Source organism: Megalobrama amblycephala, linkage group LG7 (assembly GCF_018812025.1).
Source record: "Megalobrama amblycephala isolate DHTTF-2021 linkage group LG7, ASM1881202v1, whole genome shotgun sequence".
In the NCBI taxonomy this organism is placed as follows: domain Eukaryota; kingdom Metazoa; phylum Chordata; class Actinopteri; order Cypriniformes; family Xenocyprididae; genus Megalobrama; species Megalobrama amblycephala.
Genome location: NC_063050.1, coordinates 45,756,639 through 45,778,834, shown reverse-complemented (window position 1 = coordinate 45,778,834; position 22,196 = coordinate 45,756,639). Strand labels below are relative to the sequence as shown.

General features: G+C 35.3%; 2 protein-coding genes across 3 annotated transcripts in view; one reads left to right on the top strand and one right to left on the bottom strand.

Annotated features, from left to right (window-relative positions):
* Positions 1-22,196, bottom strand: part of LOC125273161 (transmembrane protein 94-like) — a 33,167-nt gene that overhangs the window by 8,074 nt on the left and 2,897 nt on the right. Inside the window, exons 3-25 of the mRNA XM_048198426.1 lie at positions 21,792-21,916; positions 20,858-20,965; positions 20,645-20,769; positions 20,319-20,455; positions 18,028-18,248; positions 17,348-17,499; positions 16,609-16,711; positions 16,214-16,300; positions 13,675-13,791; positions 13,480-13,584; positions 11,840-12,016; positions 10,416-10,695; positions 9,588-9,761; positions 8,871-8,973; positions 6,681-6,826; positions 6,387-6,544; positions 5,438-5,549; positions 5,270-5,364; positions 4,991-5,090; positions 2,865-2,973; positions 1,473-1,653; positions 1,282-1,359; positions 587-672 (exon numbers count right to left, since the gene is read on the bottom strand). Of these exons, the coding sequence (XP_048054383.1) occupies positions 587-672; positions 1,282-1,359; positions 1,473-1,653; positions 2,865-2,973; positions 4,991-5,090; positions 5,270-5,364; positions 5,438-5,549; positions 6,387-6,544; positions 6,681-6,826; positions 8,871-8,973; positions 9,588-9,761; positions 10,416-10,695; positions 11,840-12,016; positions 13,480-13,584; positions 13,675-13,791; positions 16,214-16,300; positions 16,609-16,711; positions 17,348-17,499; positions 18,028-18,248; positions 20,319-20,455; positions 20,645-20,769; positions 20,858-20,965; positions 21,792-21,916 (3,079 nt within the window). The remainder of the gene's footprint in view (positions 1-586; positions 673-1,281; positions 1,360-1,472; positions 1,654-2,864; positions 2,974-4,990; positions 5,091-5,269; positions 5,365-5,437; positions 5,550-6,386; positions 6,545-6,680; positions 6,827-8,870; positions 8,974-9,587; positions 9,762-10,415; positions 10,696-11,839; positions 12,017-13,479; positions 13,585-13,674; positions 13,792-16,213; positions 16,301-16,608; positions 16,712-17,347; positions 17,500-18,027; positions 18,249-20,318; positions 20,456-20,644; positions 20,770-20,857; positions 20,966-21,791; positions 21,917-22,196) is intronic.
* The window catches only part of grapb (GRB2 related adaptor protein b), a 29,433-nt gene continuing 20,990 nt past the window's right edge, over positions 13,754-22,196 (top strand). The window contains exons 1-4 of one of the 2 annotated variants that reach the window (XM_048197737.1): positions 13,754-13,775; positions 16,216-16,313; positions 20,669-20,791; positions 20,903-21,041. The gene's annotated coding sequence lies outside the window, so the exon portion shown is untranslated. Of the gene's footprint in view, positions 13,776-16,215; positions 16,314-20,668; positions 20,792-20,902; positions 21,042-22,196 lie in introns of those variants that run through there. The other variant, XM_048197739.1, reaches the window with a different exon arrangement.

The following is a 22,196-nucleotide window of genomic DNA, read 5'->3' as shown; positions in this document are numbered from 1 at the left end:
CGTAATTTAACGACTTTTTTCTCGTAATTTAATGACTTTATTCTCAACATTTTATCTCAACTTTTTTCTTGAAATTTAACGACTTTTTTCTCGAAATTTAACAACTTTAATCTTGAGATGGTTTTATTTTTTTATTATTGCTTGGCCCTAATCCTATGGAAGCTTAAAGGTAATTGCAACTTTTTATCTTACAATTCTGGCATTTTATATCTCGCAATTCTCAAAAAAAAAAAATAGAATTGCGAGATATAAACTCTCTCTTCGGAATTTATATTGCAATTCTGACTGTATAACTCGCAACTGCGAGATGTAAACTCGCAATTGTGGGGAAAAAAAAGTCAGAATTGTGAGATATTCTGTGGCGGAAACAAGCTTCCATATGGGAAAGTTACATTACATGTTTATATTCAAGAATTTTATCTAACATTCATGATTGGAGCAGGTGAAATTTTAAAAATCAAAGATGCTTTTGACCGACCACAAATATGAAAGTTTAGGGGTCATCTTATCATTTATTACTGATTTTCTTTGGTCACTTTGCATGAGTATTTGAAAGTGTGTTATTGTTTAGAACATTCGTTCATACCTGAGTAAGGGAAAATAGAAACAGGACAGAAAGAGGACATCACTTGTGCCCAGTGGAGGAGGAAGTTGACACACACATGCCAGAATCTGTGGAAATAAACAAACACGCAGCGGCTTACTCAGCTGCGCCTGTCAAACCCTGAGCTTAAGATGTAAATCATGAGTGTGTTACTCATTTCTTCTGACAGAAATAGCAAAGTCAAAGAAAACAAGTGCATGTGGGACAAAGCAAAATACTCCAATTGTATGGAGTCCTAGATGTGCCTCCTAACATGAGGGAATCAATTCATTCTTAACTAAAAATACAATACTAATTTTAAATGATTAACTTTAAAATATAATATAATATAATATAATATAATATAATATAATATATATATATATATATATATATATATATATATATATATATATATATTAGATACATTTTATATAAAAGTGCAACTGATGTGATGTGTTAATGTAGTTATACTTAATTGCAAATATTGCATCATATTATTGTGTCATATATTATTTAAATTGTCCTAGATTCTGTCTCCGATGCATTTGCCTTCACTAGCAGTCATCTGTTTTTTGGCAGAAGAATGTGCCTTAATTTATTAGATTATTTTTATTTATTTACAGAATTAGATTTTGAGTCACATTTATCTTTAATCATTTTTTATGAGGCACTCCTAGTCCTCTCTTATACAGTACCTGAATGAGAACAAGGGACAGCTGACACTGGAGCAAGAACAGAAAACACTTTCTGATGCCTGCCGTGGTGTGACGTGCCTGAGGAAAACGACATTATAAATTGCATCCACCACACCGATATATAAAAATGTATAATATATTATACATTTATTCGTGTACATGTGTGAGCGTTAATGTGCGTCCATATTTACCTGTTTGATGAGCCTGATGACTGTGTTGTTGTCTTTTTGGTTAAACTGTACTGTGCAGGCCAGCCCACAGATGGCGCTAGAGAGCTGCGATACACTCACAGAGTCTGAAGTGTTTAAAGTTTCATCAGCTGCATCAGAAGTGGACCAACAACATGTGGGAACCAGAGGATCTAAACCAATGCTGTCAATTAATAGATCAGAAACAATGGATAATATAATATAATATAATATAATAAAAAATATCTTGTATTTAAATACATATAATAAATAAAACTGCATATAATACAATAATGCAGATAAAACGGCAAGTGATTCCACTTACAAAAGACTTGGCTATATTAGTGAAACCAAGACTTGTGCAATTGTGACAACTTACCCCATATAGTACAACAACATGGCCTGCTAATAGGTCACAAAAGGTCAACATGTGTTTAAAGGTGTCATGACATCTTGATATATTTTGACATATACACATTGTACCATTAAAACATTTTCATAGCTTAAAACATCCTCCTCATTATAAACAAAACATTTATTTAATCAAGCTCCAAAAACATTTGATTTTGATATTGTGGGGTCTGCGACATCACACTGCCAAAACATTTGCATATGACTGCCCCCAGAGCAAGACACTGACGAATACTTATACATCATCGCACCATAGGCCCCGCCCACTGGCATTCAGCCGCTTAAAGGCTTTGTCTACATTGGATGTGAGGATTATATGTTTGTTCGGAGCATTTTGTTTTGTAATGAGGCACAGTGTAATGGAGAGTTCGCAAAGAAACTTTTGTTGAACATGAAGCAGCCAACTGAATTGGATCTGACAACAGCTGAATCACAAACTTTAAGTGAATGACTTCATAATGTTTGTCTGTAAATGATGGTTTTATATGGATAATGTTTGCAAAACACTTACTCACGTGCAATAGCCAGTGGATGTTGATACTGTTTCCTATGCAATAATCATTAAAAATAATCTTTTTTATGCACATATATTTGGTTTTATTTGTTTTTTGTTCAAAAAACTTTATTAACATTATAAGTGAATATTGAATATTAAAATAATAAAATAAAAAACATGTCATGACCCCTTTAATGAACTGTATCTTTTTTTGTGTGGACAGTATATGTGGAAATGTCTTTGGTAGCCAAGATTTTAAGGTATGCCTACATAGAAATTGATGTTGAAAAATAAATCTGCCCTATGACATGGCAATTTAATGCAACAATGTGTCATGCTGGCATTACAATGATTTGGGATTAGGATGCTCATTAAAATATTAGATTTAGTCATGTCATGTCATGTCATGTCATGAGCAAATCCATTCTTGCCTGGTTGTTGAGATGAAGGGAAATGAGAAGAGGAAAGTTGTAGGTTAGACAGATCACCTGATATCGCTTTGTAGGAAGATTTCATTGTTGTTGATGTTTTGACTGCTCCCGAGGCAGCACACGACCTCTCCATACTCCTGCATGATACACACCATCTCACATTCAGCTACACACACACGCACACACACACACACACACACACACACACACACACACACACACACACACACACACACACACACAGTTTATAATGGCTGCTTTGTTGCTGGTGATAGATGATATAAATAATTTTGAGCAGTGTTGCCAGATCTCACTAGAAAAACAAACAACCAGCTCTGACAAAACAAGCCTAAAACAAGCGAGTGCAGTTTTTTTTTTTCGGTTTTCTCTGGTATGTGTTTATGTTTCAAGGATTGCTTCATTTAATTTATCTGATAAAGAGATATTTTTACACGTTGTACAGTACAGTCCAAAAGTTTGGAACCACTAAGATTTTTAATGTTTTTAAAAGAAGTTTCGTCTGCTCACCAAGGCTACATTTATTTAATTAAAAATACAGTAAAAAAACAGTAATATTGTGAAATATTATTACAATTTAAAATAACTGTGTACTATTTAAACATATTTGACAAAGTAATTTATTCCTGTGATGCAAAGCTGAATCATTCTAATATGCTGATTTGCTGCTCAATAAACATTTATGATTATTTTCAATGTTGAAAACAGTTGTGTACTTTTTTTTCAGGATTCCTTGATGAATAGAAAGTTCAAAAGAACAGCATTTATCTGAAATACAAAGCTTCTGTAGCATTATACACTACCGTTCAAAAGTTTGGGGTCAGTAAGAATTTTTATTTTTATTTTTTTGAAAAGAAATTAAAGAAATGAATACTTTTATTCAGCAAGGATGCATTAAATCAATCAAAAGTGGCAGTAAAGACATTTATAATGTTACAAAAGATTAGATTTCAGATAAACACTGTTCTTTTGAACTTTCTATTCATCAAATAATCCTGAAAAAAAATATTGTACACAAATATTTTGTACAATTGTACACATTAAATGTTTCTTGAGCAGCAGATCAGCATATTAGAATGATTTCTGAAGGATCATGTGACACTGAAGACTGGAGTAACGATGCTGAAAATTCAGCTTTGCATCACAGGAATAAATTACATTGTGAAATATATTCAAATAGAAAACAGTTATTTTAAATTGTAATAATATTTCACAATATTACTGTTTTTACTGTATTTTTAATTAAATAAATGTAGCCTTGGTGAGCAGACGAAACTTCTTTTAAAAACATTAAAAATCTTAGTGGTTCCAAACTTTTGGACTGTACTGTATATTTTATTTATATATTATAATTTTTTTTTACAACATTATGTAAAGTTGCATCAGTAGTGGACCAAAAACACATGTTTAACAGTTTAGGGTCAGGAAGATTTTTTTTATATTTTTGAAAGAAGTCTCTTCTGCTCACCAAGGCTGCATTTATTTAATAAAAATACGGTAAAACAGTAATATTGTGAAATATTATTACAATTTAAAAGAACTGTTCTGTGTTTTAATATATTTTAAAATATAATTTATTCCTGTGATGGCAAAGATATATTTACTCCAGTCTTCAGTGTCACATGATCCTTCAGAAATTATACTAATATGCTTATTTGCTGCACAAGAAACATTTCTCATAATCAATGTTGAAGAAATTTGTGCTGCTTCATATTTTTGTGGAAACTGTGATACATTTTTCAGAATTCTTTGATGATTAGAAAGTTTAAATGAACAGCAAATTTGAAATATAAATCTAAAAAGATTATAAATGTCTTTACTGTCAAATTTGACCAAATTAATGCATCAAAAATAAAAGTATAATTTCTTTAAAAAAAACTTACTGTTGTACAGTAGAGTATATAATATTCTTTAACAGAGATAAATGCGGTTATTTTTCCATAAATGTCTGGTCAAGGCATTTTTATAGGGTATTAAAATTAATATAATTTTAATTTTATCAGTCACAATATTTGTCAACAAAATATGGATCATATGGGGAAAGACAACAAAATTTGTATTATTTTAGTATTTCGATTTGTTGTCAATTCTATATTGCTACATTTATTTAATTAAATAAATAAATAAAAAATGTATGTTTGTGTGTGTATTTGTATGTGTCTTACTCTGAGATGTGCAGTCTGTAAATAAAGGGACCAGCAATGGAACATTATCAATGTTCTCCAGATGTGGCCTCACATTCTCTATTCCTTTTGGAAGTTTGGCCTGGAAAAACAAAAATCAGGTTATCTCTATTTATGTCAAGGTGTGTGTGTGTGCGAATGGTTTGTCTATCAGTTTGGGATCCTACCTCCTGGTCGCAACAAAGAAAACAGCTTCTTAGAAGGTCTAAAAAATGCCTTTGTAGAAATCTTAAGTGTTAATACAGTGTAAATGAGTGGCACCCTGTTTAAGTCCTCGATAAGACATGCCCCATCATGCTCCATGGCCCTTGACTCTGTCCTCTCTCTGACACTGTCTCTTAGCAGAATTTCCTCCTCTGAAATCAATGAACAGTACTGTTAAAATTCAACAATTGGTCATAGACCAGCAAGAATGTCTCTGTCTCTCACCTTCCTCTGTCTCTGGCTCCTCCACGTTATCTGGGTCGAGAGGGAAGCTCTCTGATTGGAGGGAGATGTGACAGTTCCATCCTGTCTCCAGTCCCATTTTCTCAGCAAACACCTACTCATGGAATGATAATCAAATTAAGTATGTAAATAACATGAATTAAAACATTTGTACATTCAATCATCCGATATTGTTTGAATAATGAAAATGTTAAACAGCAGCTGAGGTGTAATCAACACGATTTAGTCCTGCAAAAACATTCCTATCCAATAATCATAATAACCTGACCAAAAGTCAACAAAGACTTTTTTTAATACACATTCCGGGTATCATAGTGCATGCTTTGTCAGTGTACAACTGCATATAATTCTAAATATTTTTTTAAATATACATTCTTTTGAAATTTATATTTATCAAAGAATCCTGAAAAAAAAAAATCATGTCACGATTTTCACATAATATAAAGCAGCACAATAATTTTCAACATTAATAATAACAAGAAATGTTTCTTGAGCAGCAAATCAGCATATTAGAATGATTTCTGAAGGATCATGTGACACTGAAGACTGGAGTAATGATGCTGAAGATTTAGCTTTGCATCACAGGAATAAATTATATTTTAAAATATATTATCATAGAAACAGTTATTTTAAAATGAAATAATATTTCACAATATTGCTGTTTTTACTGTATTTTTGATCAAATAAACACAGCCTTGGTGAGCAAATCTTACAGACCCAAAACTTTTGAATGGTAGTGTATGACATATTAATTTTACTTAAATTTATATTCAAAATTATTATGTTTTATCCAATGATAGAAACTTTCCTTTTCATCTGATCTGTTCAGGCTATTAATTAGCATTAACTGGGGAACAAAATGTCTCTGGCTATTACTAACGTGGCAAAATGGCTATTACTAATGTGTGTTCGAGTGTTTATGTCTGCTGACCTTACTTCGAACTTCCTCTTCAATGGAAAAATAGACAAAACGAATGCAAGCACTGTCCAGCCCTGAGATAAGTCTGACCACATCAGGACGGGCTTGAAACTGTGATGACACCAGACCAAGAAAGATTTGCTGCCTGAGGGGTGTGATAGAGATATCATCTACACACACACACACACACACACACACACACACACACACACACACACACACACACACAGAGACATTTTACTTCCTGATAACTTTTCAATCACATACATGATCATATATTTTTACATAATTATAATCAGAAAATACCTGTAGTATCAGTATTGTGATTGAAAGGCAGCTCCACACAGGTGTCATCTATTTCTGGGTCATGTGGTTGCAACAGTGGCTTAAAGGAAACAGCCACACACTGACCAGCCATACAAGAACGCTGATAAAAATCCACAACTTTCTTCCTGCACATGCACACAGCTCACAAAATTATATTTCAAATACATGCTGTTCTTGTTATCTTTCTAATAATCAAAGAATCCTGAAAAAAAGTACTACAGTTTCTACAAAAATATTAAGCACAACTGTTTTCAGCATTGATAATTATAAGAAATGTTTCTTGAGCAGCAAATCATCATATTAGAATGATTTCTGAAGGATCATGTGACACTGAAGACTGGAGTAATGATGCTGAAAAGACGGCTTTGATCACAGGAATAAATTACATTTTAAAATATATTCCGATAGAAACCAGTTAATTTAAATTCTAATAACATTTCACAATATTAATGTTTTTACTGACCCCAAACGTTTTTAGGGATTTAATTGCTATCAGTGTGAATGATTCAAGATTTGGGCATGTGATCTGAAAGCTGATGTTACAAAGCGCTCAAAGAAGTGTTTTAATGATGGAGAAGTTAGTGAGATTCCCTAACAGCTTTGTGTCCTTGAGCAAACAATTTAACCCAACAGTAGGTGTGCCAGCAGTAATTGTACTTGGACTAAGACTGCAATTGTGAATGAACTCAGATGCACTCGGGTGGACTTTTTTTTTTCGAACTTCACATGTACTCTTACATTTTAGACTCATTTTTATGAGTACAGTTGAATCCATAGCAATGAACATGAAACATCCTTAAAGATTGGTTGAAACATGTTTGTTTTCATGCCAAGAGTTCAAAAGATAACATCCATTCAATTTTCTGAGAAAAAAAGGTCTGAAAAGGTTTTTAATAGAAAAAAAACAAAACATTTATGATTGCGGCGGCAATCTATAACCCACGTATATGTTGTTTTTATGTTTATTAGAGGCTGAATTCATATCACATTCTGCCAAGCTTCCCATACTACTTCTATATAGGATGTCTATTTCATAAATTGTATGAAAATGATGGAAATGTATGGTTCAGATCACCTAAACCATATATGGAAATGGAGGCACCTTTATATGGTCACCAATGGAGCTTGGATGTCATCTAGTGAAAAAGTGTGGTACTGCACCCAAACAAAATATTACTGAAAGCTCATTTTTTGAGATATCAACTTGAAATTTGGAACACAACTTGTTCAGATTGATTTTTGGCTTTGATTTCCTTGCAGTTTTAGAGTAAAACTTTTTTTGTAAAATATATATTTTATATAAAATATAAAATATTCTATTTTTACATTTTACATTTTCATAAACTTAAAGTTCTATAACTTTTTTTCTGTTTCACTTACATAAGTTCTCTCACTTCTACTATCTTTAAAACAAGACCAGCCTTATGTCTATAATAATGTCTATATACTCCAAAGTATTCTTGAATTACAACCATTTAAGTTTGGATAGTACATTTTCTTGTCTAAAAAAAAAAAAGTGGGGGTGACAGTTAACAAGTTAAAGCGTCAGTTCACCCAAAAAAGAACATTTTCCCATGATTTACTCACCCTCAAGCCATCCTAGATGTATATGACTATCTTCTTTCAGACAAGCACAAGTTATATAAAAAATATCCTGGCTCTTCCAAACTTTATAATGGTAGTGAATGGGGCTCAAGTTTTTTAAGCCCAAATAAGTGCATCCATCCATCATAAAAGTAATCCACACGGCTCCAGTCCAGGGGGTTAAGAAAAATATCCATATTTAAAACTTTATAAACTATAATAACTGTCTTCTGGCAACTCAAGATGTTGAGCCCCATTCACTACCATTATAAAACGTGGAAGAGCCAGGATATTTTATAATATAACTCTGATTGTTTTCTTCTGAAAGAAGATAGTCATATACACATAGGATGGCTTGAGAGTGAGTAAATCATTGGATAATTTTCATTTTTTGGTGAACTAACCCTTTAATAAACATCTCCCACTCAAACTCAATTGATTAAGGACTTGGACTCGACAAGGTGGACTCAGACTCAACACTTTAGATAAGGCAAAGAGAGCAGAACAAAGAGATGTGGTCACAGCAGGTGCTCTAACACTCACACATACAGAATTGACAGCATGAATCTACAATAGAAGTAAGACCTGTCAGAGTCGGTGAGGCGTTGAATATCCTCTCCATCCCAGAATTCAGTGCATGCACCCAAAACTACATCAGCTGAGCCATATGAGAATAATTGAAGATCTCCTTGGGAAAAGAATGACGTATTATATTCACTGTAATATGTAAAATTCTCAACAGAATATTATTTTAATGTTGTCTTGGCAACTAACTGAAATAAAAAAACTGTAATACAATGGAATTAAAGCTAAATACAAATATTTTTTAAAAATCATAAAAAAACAATTAAAAAAAAATGAAAAATGAAAATATAAAATGAAAGCTAATTCAAAATATTTAAATAACACTAAAACAACACTGTCCAACATACAGTATCAGAGCTAGTTTCATATGTCTTGTGCCGTACATGGTCTCTTTATCTAGCATAATAAGGATTTATGAATTTATGAGAAATATTAAATACATATTTCATGACCATTTATCTATTTGGTAAACAGTCGTGCATAGAGTGGGATAATGTATAATCTACAGATTATCATAAAAAAATAAATAATAAATAAACCCCTTCCTTACATAATGCATTTTTTTTTTCACATACTATTTCTGTATACAGTGTAAACGATATGCTAGAATCCTGTTCCAAACATAGTAACCGCTTACTATTGGCTGTGCGTGTAGTAATGTCACAGGTCACATGCGTCCAAGGATGTTCATGCATGTATACATGTGCATATGCTCACCAGTTTGAGTGTGGTGCACCAGCAGTGCTATGAGATGTGAGAAAGGAAGCCGTCTCATTGACACAGAAGGTGGTGCAATGATCCCTGGGTCTCCAGGGCAGGAGATGGAGGGCAGGGTGTAGGCTGCCACACTCATTCTCTGTTCGAAAGGCTCCTTTGCGGAGGTGGAGAAGCCTGTAGATATGAACACACACTGTTATGACTACAATGCAGTTTTGCTGGAGATATTTAAGATTTTGAGGTTACAAGACTCTGATGGAACAACAACCACAATACTACCATTATATTTTTGGAATAACCTTGCAATACTAAATAAATACCATGGTTAATATTAAAATACCATGGTATTACAATGTCAGATCAAAATATACCATGGTATTGAAATGAATCGTGATATTTAGACTACCTTTCAAAAGCTTAGGGTCATTGTTTTTGTAATAAGTCTCTGAAAAATACAGTAAAAAAAGAACCCCAAGGTATTTTCAAGAATATTGTGAATGTTTAAAAAATGGTGACATCCAAAGAACCATGGAAGTGCTTTTTGTAAATGATGTTATTTGCATGGTACTCCAAGCAACTTAAAATATACCTTGCCAAAAACATGGTATTACCATGGTACATGTGAAAAAACTTTTTGCTAGTGACTACACCCCTAACTATACCCCTTCCTCTTACTCTGGCTTCACTTTTACACTACCTCTGAGATTTTGTTGAAGCTTCTGCTTTCTCACTGTTGTGAATCTACATGGCAAAAAAAAAAAAAAAAAAAAAAAAAAAATCTGCTTCATTGGAGCATTAAAAACCACAATTTTTCTTATCTGGCTTTACCTAGAATCCTTGGTAGATGGCAGAGCCCCCAGGGTGGGCGGACTGGCTGACAAGGGGGTCGAGTGCGCACCAGCGCAGCATGGGTCAGGTGGTCAGAGAGGCGGAGCATGCGGGTGGCAACTCCAGGGTCGCAGAGGACTAACTGCAAAGCCAATCCCAGAGGCCGAAGAGAAGGGGCGTGGCGTTGCCAGCAAGTGTCATCAAACTGCACCCATGTGTCATCACACTGAGCCTGACCCACCGACAAACTCAACATCTCTAGACTGCAGAGTGAGCGGATCTTGAGAATAAAGACATCAGATGAGACCTAGTGAGTAGTGATCGACCGATATATCTGTTTACCGATATTTTTCCCGATATTTAAGCATTTTTCCATAATCGGGTATCGGTTTTGTAATATCGGATTCGCCGATTTACGGCGCCATCTTGTGGCCGTTTTGAGATTTCCGCCATTGCAGCCCGGGCGTCTGAGGAGATCAGTCAACAACAACTCAGTGCACAGGTAGAGTATATGTTCTACTTGGTTTGCTTTAATTAATCAACTTTATTTAACATAACAGACATGCACAAATGAGATCTGAGACATAAATTCCTGATATAGTTCATTTATGCAGCTTGTTTCTAAACAATTGAGACTAACTCATTGAGTCACGTAGTGTAATTCGTCATGTCCTGCCCCAATAAAGACGTAACTTTACATGAATTAAATAAAACAGACATGAATGAGTGCATGTTGAAAATAAAAGCGCTGAATTTAATTCTCTATCTGTTGTATTTGCTCACCATTAGTCTAGAAGAAAAAGTTCGTTCATATTGCTTAGCAACTGACGGATGGTCAGGAGGCTTAAGCACGGCCACTGAATGAAACTTTTGACAAGATTATCTTGTTTAAACACCCTAGATTATATTATCATTTACTACATAACAATTATTTCGCTAATACACATATAAATATAGCCTACCGCTTTGTGGAAATTAATTATTTATTATCTCCATGCGCGATCGCGGTTGATTAAGTTATAGTCAAACAGCACTTTGTCAGTTGGCATCCACCAATATGTTATAATCATTTTTGTGCTTTATTTTTTTTACCTCAAAGCTTTTATTTTAAAACAAAGACACTTCGTAACAGTGCACTTTAATTTTTTGGACTCAGACCCCTCTATTTATTTGTGTATAAATATAAAGGGTTTTTTTTGTATGCAAGGAGGGAGTGATTGTTATAAATAAAATGGTTTGTTCAGCTCATTTGTGTTGTAATAATTGTCAAAAACAGAAGTACAACAGTAAATAAATATCGGTTCTGCATATCGGTTATCAGGTACATAAACATGCAAATAATCGGTATCGGTTATAAAAAATCAATATCGGTCGATCACTACTAGTGAGTCACAAGAGCAGACTCATTTTGATTTTTTTTTAACCTGAACGGGGTCCTTCAAGCCAACCTCTTCTTCATCTTTGTCTTTTTCTTTCTTTGCCTCTTTTTGCCTCTGTCTTTCTGTCTCTTGTGATGAGGCGGACTTGCTGAAGAACAGAATCTTTTCAGGGTTTGGACTGGGCCATGAGAGAATACCCTGCTTATCAACACAGCACAGGACCTGCAACACACACACACAATTTGTGAGGACTTAAAGGTTTTGTTCACCCAAAAAATGAAATATGTCATTAATTACTCATCCTCATGTCATTCCAAACCCTTGAGACCTTCGTTCATCTTCGGAACACAAATTAAGATATTAATTAATCAAATTGATAGTCACGTGGACTATTTTAACAGTGTCTTTACTACATTTCTGAACCTTGAATGTGGTAATTACATTGCTTTTTCTTGGGTATCAGAAACCTCTCGGATTTCATAAAAAATATCTTAATTTATGTGTTCCGAAGATGAACGAAGGTCTTACGGGTGTGGAACGACATGAGGGTGAGTAATTAATGACAGAATTTTCATTTTTGGGTGAACTAACCATTTAAAAACTGTAAGTGCTACTCCTAACCCCTAACACTATGTTTACAAAAAAGTACTACGTGATACTATGGTATTCTTTAATGTACCCTGCAAATTACATATAAATAAAAAAATGATTACAGCCAATACCAGTATATTTTTCCATGATGTTTTCGTGATGAATTCAATATTTTGTGTAATTATTAAATTGTGTAATTAAACATTAAACACTAAAAATGAAAATCAGTAGTTTAAAATGCTAAAAGTGAATTTGGGCATCATAATATTATAATGTATAGTGCGAAAAATGGGTTATTTTGAAATTTGCATACATTTAATAGACTTAATAGCATTTTAATCAATTGTATTTTAGATTAAGTGAGAATTTGATCACAGCAAAGGTAATCTATGTAAAAAATACTGGAAATAAGTGTGCACGCAAATATCGTCCAATATGATTCATTTAAAAAAGCTCTAATATTGGCCAATAACCTATAAAAACAGGGCCTAATGTGCTGTTAACATGAAGGAATTTTCCATTGTGTTGTATTGTGTGGTTTTATGGTCAAAGGAAATGTCCAAAATTACCAGATATTTTCCTTTTTCCATGTGTTTTTTTTTTCTTACAGTGTACCATATACCACATTTCTACAGCATTATCATCTTGATTTAATTTAATACATTATTCGACCCATTTATCAGGACCAATGAAAAACCACCAAGGACGTTTTTGTTATATTTATGATTACATTTTAATTATAGAGTACACTAAGATCACATGGGATTTGTTCACAGATATTCCTGCATGCTGATACTGTGACCAAGTGTATTCTGGAACACACTCAAAGCTCTTATTTCAGAGTTGCATTACTTTGAGAGAGATAGAATAACATTCACTGCCCCAACGTCACCCCATGTGTGAGATGCTATCAGTGTAGTGCAGAGAAACATAAGGCAAACATCAAACCAAGTGCCATTTATTTCAAAGATAAAACATCATTTGTTTGCATATGCCATTTGATTATTGAATGCAATGACATGCATACATTTTTAAGTGTGCCTTTATGTCTTAATACTTATATATGTGAGTCTTTTTTGCTTGGTTGCACTTACAGTTACAGATCCCAGACTGTGCAGCAAACTAGCGGTGTGGCAGAGTGTCGATGTTTGACCCCAGAACACTGAGTAACATTTCTTGCAGGTCAACTTCCACAGTTCCTATTCAACGAAATGGGAAAATCAGTTTCACATTCCAAATAATTACCAACAACCACAGCTATTGTGTGGTTTCCTTTTTATTGAACATACCCACCAGTCCGCTGGCTCCGAGCCCATCTGTAAAAGAACACAGGCCTCTCCGTACATGCACACGAAAACCCAAAGCAGGGGGAAAGTCATGGGCAACAGAGGTAAAACGCCATTCACCTGGAACACAAAATTTGATGTTTTCACAAGAGATTTTTATGTTATGCTCAATATTTTAAAGGTACACTACCCTAGTGAAAAAATATACTAAAATGTATTTGAAATACATTTTATTTTGTGTTAAATATACCACAAATATATTTACATATCTATGTGCTGAATGAAAATACCATGCAGTTGTACTTTTGGTATACTAAACTGGTATAATTATTATTTTTTTTTTGTACTTAAAGGGATAGTTCACCCAAAAATGAAAAATCTGTCATCATTTACTCACCCTCAAGTTGTTCCAAACCTGTATAAATTTATTTGTTCTGCTGTACACAAGGGACGATATTTGGAAAAAAATATTTATAACCAAGCAGATCTTGGCCCCCATTGACTACAATAGTAGGGGAAAAAATACTATGGTAGTCAATGGGGGGCGAAATCTGCTTGGTTACAAACATTCTTCTAAATATCTTCCCTTGTGTACAGCAGAACAAATAAATTTATACAGGTTTGGAACAACTTGAGGGTGAGTAAATGATGACAGAATTTTAATTTTTGGGTGAACTATTCCTTTAATGCACTTTAATTGTGCGAAAATAGTGCTGAGGTCCAACTAAAGATATACTTGAGTAAATTTGATTGTACTTTAGGTACACTTTAAATATCTTGCATTTAAAGACTGATATTATACAAAGATTAGTAATGTTATTAAAACACTTTTTAGGCATAATATTAAGAAATGTGCATTGTGCAATAAAGAATTACCCCAAATAAAGTTTAATTATAATTTTATATCAGTAAGTCATAAGTGACATGTCAATAAATATGTTAATGGATTTGAAGTATACTTAGTATTAAATAAATGTATTTTAAATAGATTCTAGTATAGGTTTTTTTACTAGGGCTATGTAACATTTTTTGTTTAAAATTAACAAAATTTAAATAATAATAGCCAATATATCAACAGTCCTTCCAAAATGTTTTTTACCCTGATTCACTATGGTAAGCCTGTTGTAAGTGTTTATATTTTAGACATAACAGGATAGTTTTCGCAGGAATTTGCATACAAATGTCACTCTTCCGTGCATGTCTCATCATATCTGTAAATAGAGAAAAATTGCTCCGGCTACTCTGGCGCATGTATGGTGTGGGAGTGGCATAGGTTAGTTGTCACAACAAACGAGAAAGGTTGATATGGAGCAGCTGAATCTCAAACCTGCAGGGAATCAAAAATTTTAAAGAAATGCCAAACAGGAGACTGCTGGCAAAAAGAGAACACGACAGAGCTCGTAATAAAACAAGAATCAACATTGGCTTGGCTTTTCGAAGGTGGTGGGAACTGAGGGATCTGAAATGTAGTAAAAGCAATGCGAAGATACTGTTTTTATTTAAAGAGTGAGTAATGTAATTAATTGACCCTTCCCCAAGAGTTTGATTGACAGGCAATCTAACCAATCATAATGCCATTTTGTCCAACAAAGCAGTCAGGGGAGTTAGCAGATTAACGTTGGTGGACTTGAACTTGAAAAATAGTGTGTACTGACGTCTTTCTGCAATTGAAACAATATTTCTTATGATGTTCATTCATGTTTATTTGATGCTATAAATGAACTAGTAGGAAAAGATGATCGGTTCATGAGCCGCTTGAACTGAGGTGCTACAGCGATCTGTCACGACACATTAAAGAGCCACAAAACGGTTTTTATTGTTTGAATTTCTTTAAAAATGACAAAATTTGAAATTTGAGACTTTGTTTCATATCACAAGTAACCTGCTCTGTCTTGTCTGTCGACGCCTTGTCAGTGTCCTCTTTGCTCCGCGATGTATTTTTCACTGCGTGAGGACATGATGTCTGGCGAGAGATTGGCATGGCTTGTCGGACATAGCAACAGTAACTAAAGGAATCAACATTGGCGAACGGCTCTTTGCGAAAGGTCAGTTGAACAGATAAATTGCCATATGTAGCTCTTAAACCTAGAATGTTTCTCTTTTTTAGTTATGAGAAAGAACCATATTCATCTGCACAGTCACGCAGATCCAAAACAATGTTTGGCGAACGGCTCTTTGCGAAAGGTCAGTTGAACAGATAAATTGCCATATGTAGCTCTTAAACCTAGAATGTTTCTCTTTTTTAGTTATGAGAAAGAACCATATTCATCTGCACAGTCACGCAGATCCAAAACAATGTTCTTCTGCAAAATGCATGGTTTTGTTTTTTAACTGCTAGAGAGCCAAAAGTTACATAGTGTACCTTTAGATATAAAAAAAAATAGTGCCTGTTTTGCTCTACCATATCACATGTTCTCACAAAATATGATGTGCATTTTATAGCAAAACACTCCATGTGATACTTTCCTAGTATTTGCATTTGTGTGTTTCAGAGTATGTTAGTGTATAGATGTGTGTATATGTTTGTTTTTGGATATCCTACAGGTAGCTGCAGGAGTGTAACAGGCCACGGTCCCACACCAGGAGCGCCAAACAAAATACGCAACAGATTCAAAACCAGGAGCAGCACCTGGAAAATAAAGGTCAGAAAGATGTTACAACCAGACAAGGGAATTTTTCCATTTCATAAACAGTGAAAAAGCCATTTTAGTTCATAACATCTACTACTAACAAAAGAAATAATAAAATGTACCATGGTTCTATAGCACCATGTTTTTTTTTGTAATAATAAAAAAATGGCTTGTAAATTCACACATACTAATTAAAACAAACATTTGTTTTTTTTTTGAAACCACTGCTAGTCATTTCTTATAAAAAAAAAAATGTCTAACTGTCAAATGAATAACATAAAAAATATGCATAAAAGATTAGTCTCACCAAGACAAAAGGCGCTGGGCCTCTCTCTAGTAAACTTTGCACAGTGAAACGTTCATTATCCAGAACAGACACAGGTCTGTGCTGATAGAGCTCCAAACACCTCCTACATAAAAAGATCCATATAAAAGAGATGCTGTGTCAAATTCTGGCCTTTTTCCATAAATCCTTCTCTTTTGAACATCCTGGGGCTGTAGTTTAGGAGTTCAAGTGTATAGGATATGCTTTGCCGTTGTGAATGATAATTTCTGTTATGTTGTTACAAGCTGATCCAGTGACAGTGTTGTAATAGTGGAATATCATATTGAATACAGTCCTTAAGCTCTTAAGTCCTCCACTAGGATCTATGTTTTGTGTCTGACAGATGAGTTAACATGAAAAGACTCTTATTCAAATGAGAGTACTAGAAGAACACCACTGGGACACAATAGTGCTTGTTATCTGAAACCCTTTCTCTTTTACTTGGAGTTTAGGACTACATTACATCTTCTGAGCTATGAAAAAGCAATACCATTTTCCTCTGGGAAGCACTTGTTTTCTGAAGTATTAGACATATTTCTGTTGATGCAGTACTGAATCGTTTTATAATTGAGCAATCAAAATAGCAATGTGATATAACACCAAAAAGGTTGAGAGGTGTTTAGAAAAGAAAAAATGGATAAAAAAAAGAAAAGTAAGTTGTTATTAAAAAGGGGAACAAAATAATAAAAGTAGGAAAGTTAAATAAAAAATAAAAACTTACTGAACCACTTCAGCTGCCGGAGTCTTCATTACCCTGAAGAGCTGCGGTTGGAGCAAACGATGTGGGCGGGGCCTTCCACTATCCAATGGGGATGGGGGAGAGGAGAGGTGACTAAACACATCACTGCGGGATAAGACAACATGCTCTTCTTCCTGTCCTCACAGACCAATCAGAGACAAACAAATAAAAATGAGTTTTATGACAGAGTCAGAGCTCTCATTTTGTGCTCTTGTGCAAAGAGAAAGTCATTTAGTTCCAGTCATACAGTTAAAGGAAAAAAATGGAATTCATCTGTTGAAAACAGCATAAAAAGATACAAGTGCCTTGGGCACATTGGAAACAAACTGTATTTACTTAGCCTTATTTATTCATAATAATGGTTCACACAAAAATAACACACTGCTCTTTCACATAAAGCATATATCAAGATTTCTAAATACTGATCTGTTCGTCACACAAAGCTATTTTTTGCTTCAGAGAACTAAGAATATTGTGCATAAGTCATATGAGCTATTTTTATGTTGCTTTTTTGTCCTTTTTGCAGCCTCTGGTCACTGTATGTTTTTGTATGGGAAAGAGCATTGTGAATATTCTGCAAAATCTCTCCTTTTTGTGTTCTACAGAAGAAAAAAAAACATCTTTTCGCTTTTCGGTGAACTATTCCTCATGTATGTGCTAACCTGAATTCCTCTTAGTTCAGTTGGTGCTTCACTGCCAGGGCGTAAAGAGATGATGTCACCCTCCACAAGCAGACTGACAGGTAGATTGACCAGTTTCCCGTCACGATAGGCCCACTGTCGTGACACGGCAGGGGAGGGTGGGGCAAACAGGTCCTCTGTGCCTCTTAACCAATCAGAGGAAGGATGTTTCCAGAACTCTGTGATGCATTCAAAGAGTTTAAAGTCACCATGAAATCAAAATGGACAATTCCTTTTATTTAATTTTTTTTATGGAATATTGCAGTGTTTATTATAAATGATTTATCAGTGCATCATTCTTTTTTAAAATGCATGTGCCCTTGTAAACTTTAATCAAAATAACTTCCCCTCCATCTTGCTGCAACATCTCTTCTCTGATGACGTGTTTACTGGCGGGGGCGGGACAACCTGTCACTCACATGAGATCACAGCAATAGAAAATGACAACGATCCAATCAGGACATAATCAAATGGGTATGAGATCTCTGCGGAACAAAAGTGGGCGTTTCTGTATTTATGGGTGTTTTCAAACTGGTGGGTGTTTATATATCATGCAATGAAAATGATCCCTTTCACCCGAGCCCACCCCTGAACCCTACCCACACTCTGATGAGGGTAATGCTCTAAAAAACGCCCCTCTGTTTATGGCCTCGCCCACTGATCATTACTGGCCTGCAGAGACCTGTACTTTAGTAAAATCCCGTCCTACATTTTTTCTTGTTTGAGAAGCAGTTTCACGTCACATCAGGGGTAAAAAAAAAAGAGTATTGCAACTTGTTTCATGCTGTCTTTAATTATTTTTCTTTGCCAGGTAGGCCTATTAAAAAAATGTAGCTAGCTTAGGCTTAGCTACAAAAATAGCTGCAAACTAATAGATAAAGGACCCTTTAAGGTAGTTGCATTACAATATTTAAAATAAATTTGAAATATTAAAAGGAATCAGTGATAATTTAACCTAATATGTGTTAAAATTAGGGCTGTCAAAATAACGCGTTAATTTCGATTAATTAATCGCGTTAAAAAAAATAACACAGATTAATCCATTCCGTATTGACCTTTGAACCTGGAGCCGTTCTAGCCACCATTCGACTGTAAAATGAAGGAGGGAGACGACTGCTGCGCTCCCTCGTGCGCACGAGCTCTCTTCTTCTTCAAAGTAAGCACCGTCTTTGCACTCTCTCTACCTCACACATAATAATCTATATCAACTGACACAATGCTAAAAGTTCGTAAGACCGAATCCATGTTTCACGAGGCGCAATCGGAGAATGTTTTTCCTGAATAACTGCAGGGTGTGAATAGTGCTCAAAAGAACATCACCTTATCTTTTCTGACAGGCGCCCTGCACGTGCAGCTGACATAAACCACACTTTCAGTAAACAAAAAGAAAATCCTATCCAGTGGTGAAGTGTTTTCTGTGTTGACAAATCTTTTGCGATGTCCTAATGACAGTCGCGATTCGCACGCAACGCATCAACGTCCGCTAATGTCCAATTCGCGACCTAATGACTCATTTGAACAGATTCATTTTAATGAATCATGACAACAACTGATCTGTCCACACGGTCTATAATGAATCATTTACTCGAACAACTCTGAAATAAACATAAGTGTGCTTACCCCATTTAGCAAGAGTGGTTAGTAAAATTAGCCTTAATAATCCAGAATATTTTCAGGTTATTTAAATGACAATGTGTAGTAAATTAGGCCTACCTATAAAATCAGTTAATTTAGACTGGAGTGAGGTGAAACCAGAACAAAGCAAGTTGTTGTTAGCTAGGTACATTCAATTGTATATGGTAGAAAATTATATTATTAGTTAATATAACTTCTAAATGCTACTTTTTAATACTTTTCAGGTTCAGCAAAAATGCATCTTCTCTTACAAAGCTATAAAATCACATTTTTTAGGGGCTTAGTGCCCTGCTTTTTTTTTTTTTTTACAGTTTGGAGCAAACATGATGAGGGTGAGTAGCCTAAATGACACAAAGTTTATTTTTAGGAACTGTTATTTTAAATAAATGAACATAACTACAATACAGTACATACACCATTAAAGCCCAAAGTATACTTTGGTTTTTACACCACCTGATATAAGTCTCCCAAATGAAAGAGCAACGTCTGGACAATAAAATGTTCTCCTGGCAAGAAAAGTAGATGAGCATGCCTCGACTATACACTCTTTGCACTGTGTCAAACTAGAATTGGAGAGGATTCAAATGAATGATGCCATCAGGATGTGTGCTCAGTAGGGTACATGTAATGTAACTAACCCTGCAAAGTGTTCAGTAAAGCCTCGACTCTGTGGGGCATCTCCTCTCTCTTCAGCCACTGGAGGACTGTCATGGCAACCAGCCCAGCCAGAAGGAGAAGCAACACTGTGCATCCGCCAATCAAAGCTGTGCTTTCACTATGACAACCATACAACAAGAACATTACAGACTTTATGCAAATGACTAATGATTCAGTGTTTAAGATGAACAAAGTATTTTTTGGCTAAAAAACCAAAGTGGTTTTGTTTTTTTCAAAGGTGTATTTGACACCCACCAACATTTAAGTGGAAATAATAATAATTAAATGCACTTAGTTAATGTGTTACCTGTTTGGTTCAATCACATGGCAGGTGATCAGACTTGTTGCACACAGGGCTGTCAGTAAAACCCCTGACCAGTGGAGACTGGACCAACGGACAGAGTGATGCAGAAAACATCTGCTCCATGCTGCCTGAACAACATCATATCAAAAGGTGACCTTCGAACAAAAGACCTTCTTTGGTGGTATCATTGGGAATCTTTAATTTTAGCCTACTTGCCTTCCATTGGCTGTCTTTTATACAGCTCTCTCTGTGTTGTTGTAGGACAGATGACAGCTGAGTATGAAGCTGAGATAGAGCTTCCTCCGAGGACAAGCCGAGTTGTCTCTAATAAGAGAGATTTATTACAAAAACTGATATGCATGCAAATCATCTCCAGTGAGCTGAAATACATCAACCATCAGTGAGCTGCTGTCACACTCTTTGAGATTTAATCTTTTGAATGGGTTTTGTGTCAGCATGATCCTTGAATCAATAATAACGTTTATGCAAACTCTCCTTTCAAGAGGTCATGTGCTCACGTCCTGATATTGCTGTTAGACGTGTTCCTGGGTCAACATATTTTGTTGATCCTGGAACAACATTTCTGTCCAAAAATGTTGTCCTAACCCTATCCGTACCCCTAAACCTAACCTTACCCATAAGTTATCCCTAAAATCAGAGGGAACTGATTGGAGAATAACACTGATGTAGAAACACTGGTTGTGAGCCTAAACTTGACATAAACTTTAAACTTGTCCCTCAAATCTGATTGGTTGACTGTAATGTTTTTCCAGGATCAACAAAGATGTTGATCCAGGAACATGCTGCACTTGGAATCAGGTTGTACATCATATACAATGGCCCTGTCCCAAATGGCACCCTAAACACTCGTGGTCTTCCTACGAGTCTGCACTTTCGTGACGTAATGCCACTTTAACTGTAGGGAAGATGTCTGCTCAAAAGTGCACATCGAGAGCACATATCAAATGCACTCACGAGCACATTTCTGAGACCTAAAATTGACAAATGGGACACACTACGGTCTCGTGGACTTAACGGACACGGACACACACATGCGGAAGCCATTGTAAGTCCACAAGACTGAAAGTGCTATGAAGGCCCTGTCCCAAATGGCACCCTAAACACTTGCGGTCTTCCTACGAGTCCGCACTTTCGTGACGTAATGCCGCTTTGACTGTCGGGAAGATGTCTGCTGCGGAGCTCGCACCAGTGCACGCTCGGTAAAAGTGCACATATCGACCGCAAAGGGGGCGCTCGCGAGCACCCTTCTGAGACCTAAAATTGACAAATGGGACACACTACGGTCTCATGGACTTAACGGACACAGACACGCAGCAGCCATTTATAAGTCCACAGGACTGAAAGTGCTATGAAGTGTGCCATTTGGGACTGGGCAAATCTCTAAATCAGGGGTCTCCATACTCGGTCCTGAAGGGCCACTCTCCTGCGGAGTTTAACTCCAACCCCAATTAAACACACCTGAACCAGCTAATCAAGGTCTAATTGACCCTTCGCAAAGACCCGCCCCCCTTAGTTACTGTTGCTTTGTCCGACA